We start from the raw sequence: 14,778 nt of genomic DNA, 5'->3' as shown, positions 1-14,778 counted from the left end.
TTGGAGACTTGAGCCACCCACCTCTACTCTAACCCTGGCCACCCCCAAGGACCGCAGTCCCCTGAAACCTGTCTAACTCCTTTATACCTCCAAGCATTTGCCCTTGCTCTTCTCTATCCAGGATGTTCGTCCCCTTCGTGCACATTTGACCCAGTTCTATACCTCTTTTTTCAAACAGCTTTACAGATCTAATCAACATACTGTAAAGTTCACCCTTTACCCACTTAGGTGTACAATTCAATGAATTGTAGTATATTCACAGAGTTATACAACCATCACCTTGTAAGACTTAGCTCCAGGGTCCCTCTGGAAAACTCCCCAGATCAATCCTTTCTTCAGGCTCTCCGTTTCCTTGTGCTCTGCCTGTCAGAACACCTACTATCAGTATGCATCTACTCATGGACTCGTCTACCTCTCCCTCCAGCACAACAGCAAAGGTATATCTTTAATCCATAATTTTCCAGCGTTTAGCATAGTGGCCAGCATACGCTAGGCTCTGAGGAAATTATTTCTGAATGAGCGGATGAGTGAGTAATGTGTATCAGTGCAGTAAGTGTCTCTGGAAGTGATAAAGTCTTAGCCTGAGATAAAAGGTTCATTACAATTCTTGATGTTAAGTCTCCGTTAAGGCTACTGGGAAGTCACAGGGCTGTGAGATATATTTTTCCTAGCAAATAAACGTGGTACAAAAAGCAGTTCAAATGGTCAGACTCTTTGGTCTGATGCCTAGCTTTGAAATAAATTATAGAAATAATCAAAAATGCTGGGGCACCTGGGTAGCTCAGTTGGTTAAGTATCTGACTTCGGCTCAGGTCATGATCTTGTGGTTTGTGGGTTTGAGCCCCGTGTCAGGCTCTGCGCTGTGTGGAGCCCGCTTGAGATTCTCTCTCTCTGTCCCTCCCCCCACTCGTGCTCTCTCTCTCTCTCTCTCAAAATAAATAAACTTAAAAAAAAAAATCAATCCTATAACCAATCACAACGTATGTATTTATACAAGCACACTTCGTATAAAGCCCCCTAAAGTGAATAGAGCAACACAGTAATTCATTAATTCATATTTTTTTTAAAAAAGGAGGGACAGAAACTGTTGCCCTGATGTACAAAAGCTTGCCTTCTGGAGGGGGAGTTAGGCAAGCCCATGAGTAGATGCCGTACTGACATTAGGTGTTCTGACAGGCAGAGCAGAAGCAAACAGCCTGACGAGGTGCTGATCTGGGGAGATTTCCAGAGGGACACTTGAGCTAAATCTTAAAGGAGCTTAGAAGACAGTTGGAAGAAAAAGTAGGAATAAATGTGAGGTTAAGAGTGATGCCAGGAGCTGTGGAAGCAGCAAGCTCGGGGAGAAAGAGGCTCTGAGGCCTAAAGCTGAGACCTTGAGTTTGGGAGGCTGGAAGTCACTGACTGGGGTTGTAGACACTGAGGCCTGCTCTCTGGGCCCAGTAATAGGATGGGTGTGGTGGCCGAATTCCTTACATGTGAATCACTGAGGCCTGGACCTTGGCAGGGTCAGGGGTACATTTATTTCTCAATGATTTCCAGGATAAAAGGGAATAATTCTGGGAGGATAATACCATAAACTACTTTTTAACATTCTACTCTGTGCATTTAAAGATGATTTTTCTGATCAAAAAAAATCAGAATCAGAATTTTGCTCTCAAAATTGAAATATGCCTAAAAGTTCAATTCATACTTCTATCACCTAAATATAATTCCTTATTGGGGTTTTGACATATAAAATATATGTCAAATATATATCTCCTCCTCTCCCCCCCTCCTCCTTTCTGCCCCCCTCTCCCCCTCCCTCCCTCCCTCTCTCCCTCTGCCCCTCCCCCTGCATATGCACCTGTGTGTGTGTGTGTGTGTGTGTGTGTGTGTGTGTGCTCTCTCTCTCTTTCTCAAAAAAAAAAAAAAAAAATGCTGCATGTATTTTATCAGATGGATCTACCAAATTGTTTTTAAGCTATTCTCCATTGTTGGACATTGTTACTAGTTTCCAGTTTCTGATCCAATAAGCAACGGTAGGACAAACATCATGTATAGGAGTTTTTTTCTGCATTTCTGATGAATCCCTAAGATTAATGGTAGAAGTGTGAATATTTAGTAAGGGCTTTGTGATACTAAGTCCCAGGCAGTTGCCTTTCCCCGCTAACAGGAGAAAGCCTGGTTATGACAGACAAAGAAAGCATTAACTCCTTATGATTCGAGGATCCCAGAAAGATCTTCCCACATGGAAATATTTTTTGTGCTGAAGTCTGAAATGACCCCACCAGCAATCCAGTCTTTGGAGGTGAGTGCAAATTGCCCCCTCTGGGCAGACTCTTTTAAAATGCAAACATCTCTGACTGGGGAATCTTTTTGTCTCTAATACCTTCTGATGAGATTTCTCTCATCAACTGCCTTGCCCTGGCTCTGTATACCATTTCCTTCCACCGAAGCGGTGAGAAGGGGACCACTGGGGGTCCTGGGGGGAGGAGAGGTGATGAAAGGCAGAGGGGAGAACTTAGGAGAAGGGAACAATTCAGAGAAGACATACAGTCAGTAAGCGTATGTAACGTTACTAAATTTAAGAAAAATGTATATATGCAAAATTTTTTAAGATACCATTTTCCTAATTAGATGTGCAAAAAGATAAAAACGTCAGACAACATCCAGTGTTAGTGGGGTTATGGGGCAATGAACACCCCCGTCTACTCTTGGCAGGAGTATAAATTGGTACAATCTTCTGGAAGGCAATCTCCCTATTTATCAAAATTTTAAATGTGCTTCCTTGGCCCCGCAGATGCACTTACAGGATCTATCCCAGGGAAACGCTAAACAAGCATATGAAAACACATGAACAGGGATGCTTAGTAAAGCACTGTTGTATTACAGTGAAAAGGAAAACAACTCAAATGCCGCTCAGTAAGGGGACAGATAAGTAATTTGAGATTTATTATACAACGGACTACTAGACCTCTGTTACACAGAATAAAATACACATTCTGACTTTATATAAAAAAAAGATCAAGCAGAAAAGCAAGATGCAGTGTTTATCCCATATGTGTTATTTTTAAAAGCTATATATGTTTAAACACCGTACATTGAAAAGTCTGGAACAATTGCCCCACCTGTTATCAGTGATCATGGCTTGGGGTAGTCAGGGTGGGGCGGGGGAGTGCAGACAGGGAATTAAGAAGAGACAGACTGTCCTTCTAACTTTATATACTTTTCTTAAATTTGTTATAGCAAGCAGGTATTATGTTTATAATTGAAAAATAAGTAAAAGTGAAAAAGAAGAAAGAAAACCCCCCCAGGAAATGAAAGTATATAGCACACTAATTTACCATGCCTTTCTTTGCCCTGGCCCCGGCTCCCAAAAGCATCTAATCACAAGGAATAGGGTCAGGATTGGGCTGGCTTTGTCAGGGAAGACTTGTGCTTATGTTTTTCTTCAGAGCACTGCAAGCCCAGAATATTTATGAGGCCCCCGGCACCAATGGCTCCCATGAAGGTCGCTCTGAAGATTAAATGAGATAATATACTGAAGGCACTAGGAAAGTAAGCCCTCAACAACTAGCAGCTCTTCGTTATCATTGTTATTACTCACATGGATCCAGCAGCCCAGTCCTGGAGAGCACCCCTCCCTTTCCACACTCCTCTCACCGGCACAGATTTTAAGTATTCAGAGCAGGTGTACAAATGCTTAGTTTCATGTCAGGACTATAACGGCACTTAATTGCCAACAAAACCACTTCAAAAGAGCTGTTCACCTAAGGGATGCTCGTGCAGTTGGAAACGTGGTTCTACTTGGCTTTAGAAGAGCATTACTTCCTCTTCCCTTAATGAAAACATAAATAAATAATGATCACCATGCAAATGGCATACCCTAGCCTTTGCAAGTTAAAGCAGAAATGGTTACCGGTCACCCCTTTCATGTAAAAAAACCAAACAAACAAAAAACAAGTTCAAAGCAGAATAGGCTTAATGTCTTCTCCCCTACCCCCACCAGGCCTCCCAGAGAAGTTGGCCTCTTATTGTCTCAGGATCCCTCCACTGAAGGTCACCAGAATGGAGATCATGGCTGTGCAACCAAATAAAGCCCATGATGCAAATAACTTGGGGAAAAAAAAGAACGTATTAAATCTAAACAGCCTTTATTTTACTATAAAATTTTTTGCTTTCTCTACCAAGAATACCGAATAAAATAAAACTGTGGGCATAGGCCTACTATTGCTGACAGGAACCCGAAAAAGTGATTATTCGTATGCTAGAGTGCATACACAATTAAAAGTAAGGAAAGAATAACCCAGATGGAAGAAATGATAAAGGATCTGCCTTTCAGGAACCGCAGCTGCTTACAGCTGTGGGTGTTCCCGTAACAGTTTATGTTGGCCATTTTGTTTCCTGGCCAAACTGATTGCATTATATCATCATGCTTTTTGACAACTTGAAAATCAGATTTTATTTCCTCTCTCAAACTCTTGCAATACCATTCTTAATAAGGAAGAAAAATGTTGAACGTCTTGACTGATCAGTGGAAAACCTCGTTTAGGATTTGGTTTACAAATTCCAAGTGGTAAAAGCCCTAGTGACATGAAAACCGTGTGCATCCAGGCCAAGAGGGTTTTCAGACTGACAAATAACATACAGTCCCGGGCACCCATTTATGAGTGTGCAAGGTTTATATTTTTGTTCTGTGATGAACGCTGCCTCGGAACTGAGGAGTTACCCTGCTCACAAATCATCTGTCTGTCACATCATCCCCCATCTCCTGCAGAATAAATTCTTGTGATGGGATTTTCGGCACCGAGGACAAATCAGTGGGGGAGATATTTTGGGGCGGCAATTCTTAAGTCTACCAAGTAGGTGGCTGCCGACTTGCACGCCTCCCCTTCTCACATACTAACGAGTGTGGGTTTGTGTTTCAAAACAGACACCCACAGACACACAGATTTTCTCTCTCTATTCTGAGCTACTCAAAGAAACTGTATCCTGTTTTTCTCTGTTCGCTGCATGGCTAGCAGTAGAGGTTCAACAGATATTTGTTGAATGAATAAAAAGAAGTCTGTTCCCTGCCTCCTGAGGAAAGGAGTAATCCCTAATCATGAGTGGGGCCTTTGTGATATCAGGCTATGGAAAGGCCATCTTTAACGGTCCTATGGAAGAGAGGAGGGGAGGAAAGGAGGGGCGTCAATGGGACTTGGAAACAGAACTCGTCCCTTCACTTATCAATTTATTCCACAAATATTTGTCCATCCTATGCCAGGCACTGGGTGTGCAGTGATACAACAGATGTGATCCTGTCTTCATGGACCTCATAGTCTACTAGAGAGCCAGATAAGTAGAAATCAGCAAACAAAACAAAGTATAAGTGCTATGAAGGAAATAACTGGGTGTTAGGCATTAATAGGATGACGAGAGGAGACCTGTTTGAGAGGACACCTAGGAGCTGAAATCTGAAAGATGAGAAAGTGAAGGAAGCAAGGAACTGGGTGCAGTGAAGGCACCAAAAGCAAGCCAACGGGGCTGCAGCAAGGTGAGCTCTGCCAGAAGGGGAAGGATCCAAGGACCATGGTAGGGGAATCAGATTTTATTCTCAAACTTCTTTAAGAAAACAGAAAATTGAACTCTGTATTCCCAACTAAGGAACTTAGTACGGTACCTGGCAGGTAGCGAGTGTTCAAAAAGTGTTGGCCACGATTATATGGAGAATACCCAACTAAATGAGCAAGGCTCGGTCAGAATAGTGGAACAGAATGAATAAAACGTGAGCAATGAAGAGATATTCATTTACCTGATAAATGAATACTTTTCATCTAGCCACTTGTCCACACAACCAAATTTCACTTACAAAAGGGAAGGCTTGTTTTTGACTGACCCTCTAGTGTTCAATATTTCTTTGTTTTAAACAATCAAAGGACAGCAGAGAGGACTCTCCTTGTCAATTTTAAAAACAGGTAAGGTGGATCATTTTCATCTGGTCACGTAAACCGGTGCAAGTTTTTACCTCAGGTGGCCATTTCAGAAATGAAAGTTACAGCTAATCAAACCCTAGCCCACATGCCTTAGTGATTTTAATGACACGATTTGTTGCTATGAGACAAAAACATGTTGTGCGGGAAATAATCTGTTAGAAATCATATGACCTTGATTCAAAGGCTTTTGATTAACAGCACTAACATCCGCTCTCTGGAAAAGAAACAAACCCTATGATTAGAGCCTGGTAGTCCTTCTAAAGCAAATAAAACATTATTAGCGGCTTATTAACAGATATGGGAAGCAAAAATGGCTGCAAATATTAAAAACTTTCAAGGCCACTGGCAAAGTCTTTCTCCTTCCTACTTCCAGGAGAGACACTAGAAAAACACAATGGACTGCACATAAGTAGACAGTGTAGTGGCTTCTCTTTTTCTGTGTGTGAACTGTTGAATCTTCATTCATCCATTTTTTTTTTTTGAGCATCCCCGTGTGCCAGCACTGTGCTTGGAGACCTGGTGGCCAACAGACTCAGTCTGTGTTTTCACAGAGCTTAAATGCTAGTAGGGAAGGCAGACAAAAAGTTGACAAGAGTTATGACTACTCAAACATATGATAAACACCATGAAGAAAATAAAATGGGGTGGGGGGGGGTAGGATAAGGAAACTGGGGGAGGGGGTGGGCCTCTTTGAACAGGTGGTATCTGAGTGAGCCTGGAATGACAAGAAGCTGGTCTGTAAAGACATAGTGCAATAATATGCTAGGCAGAGAGGATGACTATCTCATGGTCCCGGAGATGGGGACAAGCTTGGGTGTTCAAGATAAAAGATGACCAGGGTAGCTGGGGCTTGGTGAGCTTGTGAGAGCATACTAGGGGCCAAGGTCAAGCCCAGGAATCCAACCACAAAGGAGGATTTTAAGCGCAAGGGGAGATCAGAGGGTTGCCGCTGCAGCTGCTTTTGTAAATGGTCCACTGATGCAAGACTCCTCTAGAAGCAGGGCTGGTCCCTGCCTGGTGATCTGATGGCAGCGGCCCTTTCTCCCCTTTCTAGCTCCGGAAAAGGAGCAGCAGTAGCAACCTGGCCATCTGGACCCCATTGAAACATCTGCCTGCTCCGAGAAGGCTGTAAAAGCAAAATCTGTGTGGTATATCGTGTCCTGTGGTCCTGTGTCCCCACTCTTGAAGGTACTCTCCAAGTCCTGGTCTCCTTTATCAGCCAGGGGGCTGGGATAGATCCAGCAACCTACTCTTTCATCCCTCCTCTTGCCCCTAAATAGCAAGACCAGGCCTGAGCAATTGCAGGGCAAGCATCAGGGTCAGGGCCAGGAGTCAACCTGGGTTGGAGAGGTGACAGGAAGGGCCTGGCTGGCATCCTGTGTCAAAGCAGACAATAGGTTGAACCCAGGGCACCTGACCATGCTTGAGAGACTGGCTTGCATGCGTTTCCAGGGTCACCCAGCCAAGTTTCCTGAGTCAGACAGTGGAGACCTGGAGGCAGTGAACATGCACATTATTTGTTTTCTGTCTCTATCTGAGGCTGTCGTTCCCTTGAATGCTCCCCTAAAAACGTCAATGGCTGCTGACCACCAAACTAAGAAGAAAATTCTCTGCTATATCCTCACCCCCCATTTTCTGGTTCCAACCTACCTTATCGGTGACTTTCTCACTTGCTGGCTTTATTTTGCTTTACATTTCTTCATGTATCCTACCTCACAGCAAGCAAGCTTTTATTATCACTATTATTATTAATTATTATTATTATTATTATCAGAAAAAGAATAAGGATCAAAAAATGTTTTGAAAAACAAGGTTCCTTCCTATTCTAACTAGCTGTGCCTGCCAGATCATCCAACCTCTTGGGCAGAGATGGCAGTGCTTAGATCACTAGGCAGTTACGGGATAGTTTATTTTGCTGTGTTATCCACTTGGACCTCTCCGATCCCTCTGTAGGCTAGACCCACCCTTAAGATGCACCCCCACACCTACTGCTTAGATTCCCCACTCTTTTTTTAAAATTTCTTTTAATTTATTTATTTTTGAGAGAGAGAGAGAGAGAGACAGAGAGTGCGCACGCAAATAGGGGAGGAACAGAGAGAGAGGGAGACATAGAATCTAAAGCGAGCTCCAGGCTCCAAGCTATCAGCACAGAGGCTGATGCGGGGCTCAAACTCACGAACCGCAAGATCATGACCTGAGCCGAAGTTGGACACTTAACCAACCGACCCACCCGGGCGCTCCATAGATTTCCCACTCTTGAGCCCCTCTGGGCTCAGAGTTCCCTCAGAGGCTTCCTCTCATCCTTACTGCTTTTTCCGCATCCTTCCTCTGGCCTTGAATTCTCTTCCTTCACCTGGTCAGGCAGGATGCCCTCCTTCCCTTGGAACCCTGCTGCTCCTGGGGCTGGCTGGGACCAACTTTCTCTTGGGTTACACATGCACATAAGTCACCACCAGCCCTGGCTGTGTCCTGAGGTCTGCCCTTTTCTATAATTCTTTTTCCTAATGTTTATTTATTTTTGAGAGAGAGACAGAGACAGAGAAAGGGGGCGGGGGGCGGGGAGAGGATCTGAAGCGGGCTCCAGGCTCTGCACTGACAGCAGTGAGCCCGATGTGGGGCTCAAACCCATGAATCATGAGATCATGACCTGAGCCAAAGTCAGACACTCAACCGACTGAGCCACCAGGCCTGCCCTTATCTAACTGCCATGGTCCCAAGCACATGTAGGCTTCAAAAAGAGAAGAATAAAGGTCAGGAGGTATTGCCAACTGGTTAGCTACTTCCCAGAGGTATGAGCCAAGTTTTCATTCATTTACTTCTTCCTTAAGAGGGAATGGTATATGTGTGTGTGTGAGTGTGTGTGTGTTGTGTCCACTTGGGGGAATTCTCTATCTTTCAGGGAGGTCATTTCTCCTAGTCTTGTGTTCTGGAAATCTGGGAAATTGTGGTAGGAATGGTGGTGTGAGCCGATCCTCATGGTTAGATTATCCTAAATATCTTATTAAAATAGGGGCCTGGGGGGCGCCTGGGGGGCTCAGTCGGTTAAGCGGCCGACTTCAGCTCAGGTCACAATCTCGCGGTCCGTGAGTTCGAGCCCCGCGTCGGGCTCTGGGCTGATGGCTCAGAGCCTGGAGCCTGCTTCCGATTCTGTGTCTCCCTCTCTCTCTGCCCCTCCCCCATTCATGCTCTGTCTCTCTCTGTCTCAAAAATAAATTAAAAAAAAGTTAAAAAAAATTTTTTTTTAAATAAATAAATAAAATTAGGGGCCTGGGTGGAGCTTCGTGCTTTCCAATTAGACCACCACACTCATAATTTCACAGATGTTTTTATTAAGGGGAAAAAAATGACTGACCGAAAACTATCAAATAAAAAATAGTACGGAAACATGGCGGACATTACAGAGGTGGTAGCTGACATCTGGAACCCTCAGTATTGAGACAAAAATTGGCAGTGAGCTTATACTTTCACACGAAGGAGTTAGAATCGTTCTGCCCCGTTCACTTTGCTGTCTTCACCTGCAGGCGGCCTCGACCACCCTCAAGCAGCCTACCATCAAGTGTTCCAGCCACGCGGGCAGCCCCTCCCAGGAGCCAGCGGGCGAGGCCCACACCCTGTGCAGAAGGTCATCCTGAACTACCCCAGCCCCTGGGACCAAGACGAGAGACCGGCACAAAGAGACCATTCCCCAGGGCTCCCAAGGTATCAGTATGACAGGGCCAACTTTCAGACATTTTTTTAAAAATTTTTATGTATTTATTTTGAGAGAGAGGGTGAGAAAGGGGCAGAGAGAGAGAGAGAGAGAGAGAGAGGGAGAGAGAATCCCAGGCAGGCTCTGGGTTGTCAGCACAGACCCTGAAGCGGGACTCGATCTCACAACCCTGGAATCATGACCTGAACCGAAATCAAGAGTCGGGGCCTCAACCAACTGAGCCACCCAGGCACCCCAGACATTGTTTAACGTGAAAAAGAAAAAGAATGACACCAGTGCAATCAAGATGTATCAAAACTCTCTGTTGGCTTGTTGCCCAGGTTAGTGACCAAGCCACACAGGGGAATAGACTCTTTGAGTCAGGAGGAGATGGAAGCTGGTTGACAAGAATCTCTTTCCAACACATAAAGCCGCTGGTAACTAGTCAACATTCTTTCGAAGGAATGGCCCTTAAAATGCCAAGTGACATCCCCTCCTTCTATGGTCAAATCACCTGGCCTTTTAGCCCAGAAATAGATTTTTCTTTTTACTACGACTGACTTCTACCAATAGGATATTTGGTTTTTTTACCCTAGTTTCTACACCTGTTTAAACCCAAGTCTTACTTGGAAATTTTAAATTCGATTAGCTCTGAAGAGAAATTTTTAAAAACAAAATTTGTTTTTGTTTTTTATATTAGCATCCACACATATGGAACACCATTATTAGGTCTTTCCTATACTTCTTCCAGAAAACTGCTTCTGGTATTTCTTGACTTCAGTTGTCTAAGTCTTAGTCATTTCTCTCTTTATTGTTCTCCTTTGACTCTTCTTCAAGTTTTCCTCTTCTCTCTCTTTGTTCTTTTTTAAGTTTATTTATTTTGAGAGACAGCACAAGCCAGGGAGGGGCAGAGAAAAGGGAGAGAGAGAATCCTAAGCAGGGTTAGGATTCTGTGCTAATAGCACAGAGCCCAACGTAGGGCTTGATCTCACAAACTGTGAGACCATGACCTGAGCTGAAATCGAGAGTTGGACACTCAAACAACTGAGCCACCCAGGCACCCCTCTCTTAATTAACAGATCTAAAATAAGGAGGAAGAATTTGTAAAAATGGAGCTTCTTAATTTAAGACAAAATTGAAAAGAGTAGATGAAATGTTTGCTCTTGCTCAAGCACAATTTTTATAGACCAGAGTAAAATTATATTCTCTTTTAAGAATGAGACACAAAGGTCATTGTAAAGCAGATTTTTCAGAAATGCAGAAGTTTGTAATTAGTTCAGCAACTTTATTAAAAGGAAAAAAGCCCACTCCATTTATAATGGCAGATAAGGTGTATGCCTGTACCTTTATTCAAAAGCCCATATGTTCTCAGATTTTCTTTCTAGACAGAGCCCTTATTATTCAAAAACAAAATTGCATGGAGTTTGAGGTGCCTGGCTGGCTCAGTCAGTGGAGGATTTGGCTCTTGATCTCAGGGTTGTTAGTTGGAAGCCTAGGTTGGGTGTAGAGATTACTTAAATACATGTATACATACATACATAACAAACTTTAAAACATTGCATGGAGTTTAAATAATGAAATTAACTAAAATGTGACTGTACAACCAGATAAGCATGCTTGCAGAAGAAATATCTGAAATTCCAAGAAAACAGACAAAATTTAAGCAACTTTATGACACATGTCCACTGGCATTGGATAGGAAAGGCAATAGTAATTTTTTTCTAAAAAAACATTGATTTTGAAATATTTTTAGATTTACAGAAGAATTGCAAAGCTAGTACTGAGTAATTGCTTTTGTAACATCAATTTGAGCCTGCTATGGTCTCCTTGGATTTATTTTATCATTTTAGGATAATGAAAAATAAATTCAGGTAATGAAGCTAATTCTTCTCTTACTGATAAATTTGAAAGGGAACCTTGACACAGAAACTTGCCTCTGTCATTCAATCCATGATATTGTTTTTATATGGAGGTTTTTTAATATGACCAAAGCTTTGTGGCACCTCTTTCTTTGGAGACCATGTCTGCCTTGCACATACTACTTATCTTCCCAATCAGTAGGCTAAGTGTCTGACTTCGGCTCAGGTCATGACCTCAGGGTTCATGAGTTCGGGCCCCGTGTCAGGCTCTGTGCAGACAGCTCAGAGCCTGGAGCCTGCTTTGGATTCTGTGTCTCCCCCTCTCTCTCTGTCCCTCCCCTGCTCAAGCTCTCTCTCTGTCTCTCTCTTTCTCTCAAAAATAAATAAACATTAAAAAAAATTTACAAAAATATTATCAAAGCTTTAACATGTCTTTATCAAATGAGCAATTGTCTTCTATAACAACCAAGCAGCTTTCGATATAAAGGGAATTCATGCAAAAAGGATGTGGAACTGGATCTTCATTAGATAAAAGCATATTTTATGGAGATTTTTTTCTATACATTAATAAAAATATAAAATAAAAATAAGTTCCTCAAACATTCACACTTTAGAAATATAGTAAGTATACTTGGGGCGCCTGGGTGGTTCAGTTGGTTGGGTGGCCGACTTCAGCTCGGGTTGTGGTCTCACGGCTCGTGGGTTCAAGCCCCGTGATGGTCTCTGTGCTGACAGCTCAGAGCCTGGATCCTGCTTTGGATTCTGTGTCTCCTTCTCACTCTGCTCCTCCCCCACTCACACTGTGTCTCTCTCTCAAAAATAAAATAAAACATTTAAAAAAAAAGGAAGGGGCGCCTGGGTGGCGCAGTCGGTTAAGCGTCCGACTTCAGCCAGGTCACGATCTCGCGGTCCGTGAGTTCGAGCCCCGCGTCAGGCTCTGGGCTGATGGCTCGGAGCCTGGAGCCTGTTTCCGATTCTGTGTCTCCCTCTCTCTCTGCCTCCCCCGTTCATGCTGTGTCTCTCTCTGTCCCAAAAATAAATAAAAAACGTTGAAAAAAAAATTTAAAAAAAAGGAAAAATATAGTATACTTGAGATTCTGTGTAATTTTATTTTAAATCCTGTTGCATAAGAATTTCAAACTTTGTAATACTCTTTTGGGTAAAAATATGAGCATATGCAACAATCTACAAAAACTGGGCATATACACATGGATTTTGTCATCAAAACCATTTTTAAAATTCAGAATATAAAGGGGCACCTGTGTGGCTCAGTCTGTTAAGCAGCCAACTCTTGATATTGGCTAAGGTCATGACCTCACAGTTCATGGGATCGAGCCCCATGTAGGGCTATATGCTGACATTGTGCAGCCTGCTTGCGATACTCTCTCTCCCCCTTTCTCTCCTCTCCCCTGCTCGTGCTCTGTCTCTCAAAATAAATAAATAAACTTAAAAAATATTAGAATATAAAACAATCTCAAGCACACAACAAACAACAAACATCCACGTTCCCACTCCCTAGATTTTTTGAATGTGAACATACTGCCATACATAGTCCAGAGCCTTTTTAAAGAAATAAAACATTACAGATGCAGGTGTAGTCCCCCTATCGGTCAGGATTCAGTTATAGAAAATAGCTATTTTCAGCAGAAAGGATTTAATGCAGGGAATCGGGTGCTTACAGAATCGCTGGAGGTTGGAAGGGCAAGCTTCAGGCCAGGCTTCCAGGAATGACCCCAGAGCAGCACCAAAGAACAGGATGCCAAAAAAGCTGCTTCCTCCATCACAGTGGGAGAGGCAGAAGATCAGAAAGCCATCAGAGAACCCTCCATTCAAGGCCATGTTGCCATAGTACAGTCCAGGATCAGGAAGCCACCGGCGCTGCAATTATTGGGTCCATTCTGTGCCTGCTGGATCTGCACTGGCCAACAATGGATGCCTCTGCCCTCACCTTGACACGGGAGCTGGTAATGGGACACTGGGGTGCTTCCCCAGGAACTCAGCACCTGATGGTAGCACTTATCAACAGAAATCACAGAAGTGGCAGAAGCATATTTCCTTTGGCTTTCCAGATCTCACATGAGTGCATCTGTGTGTTCCTCTCAGTACAATGTTCATGGGAATACTGGTGACCAAAACAAAAATAATACTAATAATAACATGTAACAATGTGGTAGAAACTTCATTAAAAGCTCCTCAAAATCAGATTTTCATCCATATATTAACAACATAAATACTTAAACCTACACGGCCTTTTCTACCTTTTGATACATAATGAAATGTTCTCTATCATGAGTTAAAAATCCTGTCTTTTTATCTGAACGCCTATAACACCAACCTTGTATGTCAACCATTATACTACTTTCTTTCTTTGGAGACCATGTCTGCCTTGCACATACTACTTATCTTCCCAGTTAGACAGTCCTTGCATGGAGACATCGAATCTTCTTTCTGTTTCTTTTTCTTTTTTTTTTTTTTCCTGTTCATATTCTTTTATTTTTTTAATTTAATTTTTTTTTAAATTTACATCCAAATTAGTTAGCATATAGTGCAACAATGATTTCAGGAGTAGATTCCTTAATGCCCCTTACCCATTTAGCTCATCCCCTCCCCCCCACAGCCCCTCCAGTAACCCTCTGTTTGTTCTCCATATTTAAGAGTCTCTTCTGTTTTGTACCCCTCCCTGTTTTTATATTATTTTTATTTCCCTTCCCTTATGTTCATCTTTTTTGTGTCTTAAACTCCTCATATGAGTGAAGTTATATGATATTTGTCTTTCTCTGACTAATTTCACTTAGCATAATACCCTCCAGTTCCATCCACGTAGTTGTAAATGGCAAGATTTCATTCTTTTTGATTGCTGTTAATACTCCATTGTGTATGTATATATATACATGTATATATATACATGTGTATATATATATAATATATATAGTATATGTATATATATAATATGTATATTGTATATATATATTATATATATACACATATACTATATATATATATATATATAATATATATGCATATACATACACATATATATACCACATCTTCTTTATCCATTCATCCATCGATGAACATTTGGGCTTTTTCCATACTTTGGCTATGGTTGATAGCGCTGCTGTAAACATTGGGGTGCATATGTCCCTTCGAAACAGCACACCTGTATCCCTTGGATAAATACCTAGTAGTGCAATTGCTGGGTCATAGGGTAGTTCTATTTCTAATTTTTTGAGGAAGCTCCATCCTGTTATCCAGAGTGGCTGCACCAGTTTGCATT

General features: G+C 42.4%; 1 protein-coding gene across 1 annotated transcript in view; it reads left to right on the top strand.

Moving 5' to 3' along the window:
• The window catches only part of TRAF3IP2 (TRAF3 interacting protein 2), a 44,229-nt gene that overhangs the window by 13,391 nt on the left and 16,060 nt on the right, over positions 1–14,778 (top strand). Inside the window, exon 3 of the mRNA XM_007078724.3 lies at positions 9,476–9,653. Coding sequence (XP_007078786.1) covers positions 9,476–9,653 — 178 coding nt within the window. The remainder of the gene's footprint in view (positions 1–9,475; positions 9,654–14,778) is intronic.

The sequence above is a fragment of the Panthera tigris genome, chromosome B2, assembly GCF_018350195.1.
Source record: "Panthera tigris isolate Pti1 chromosome B2, P.tigris_Pti1_mat1.1, whole genome shotgun sequence".
Taxonomy (NCBI): Eukaryota; Metazoa; Chordata; class Mammalia; order Carnivora; family Felidae; genus Panthera; species Panthera tigris.
This window is presented reverse-complemented; position numbering and strand designations above follow the sequence as displayed.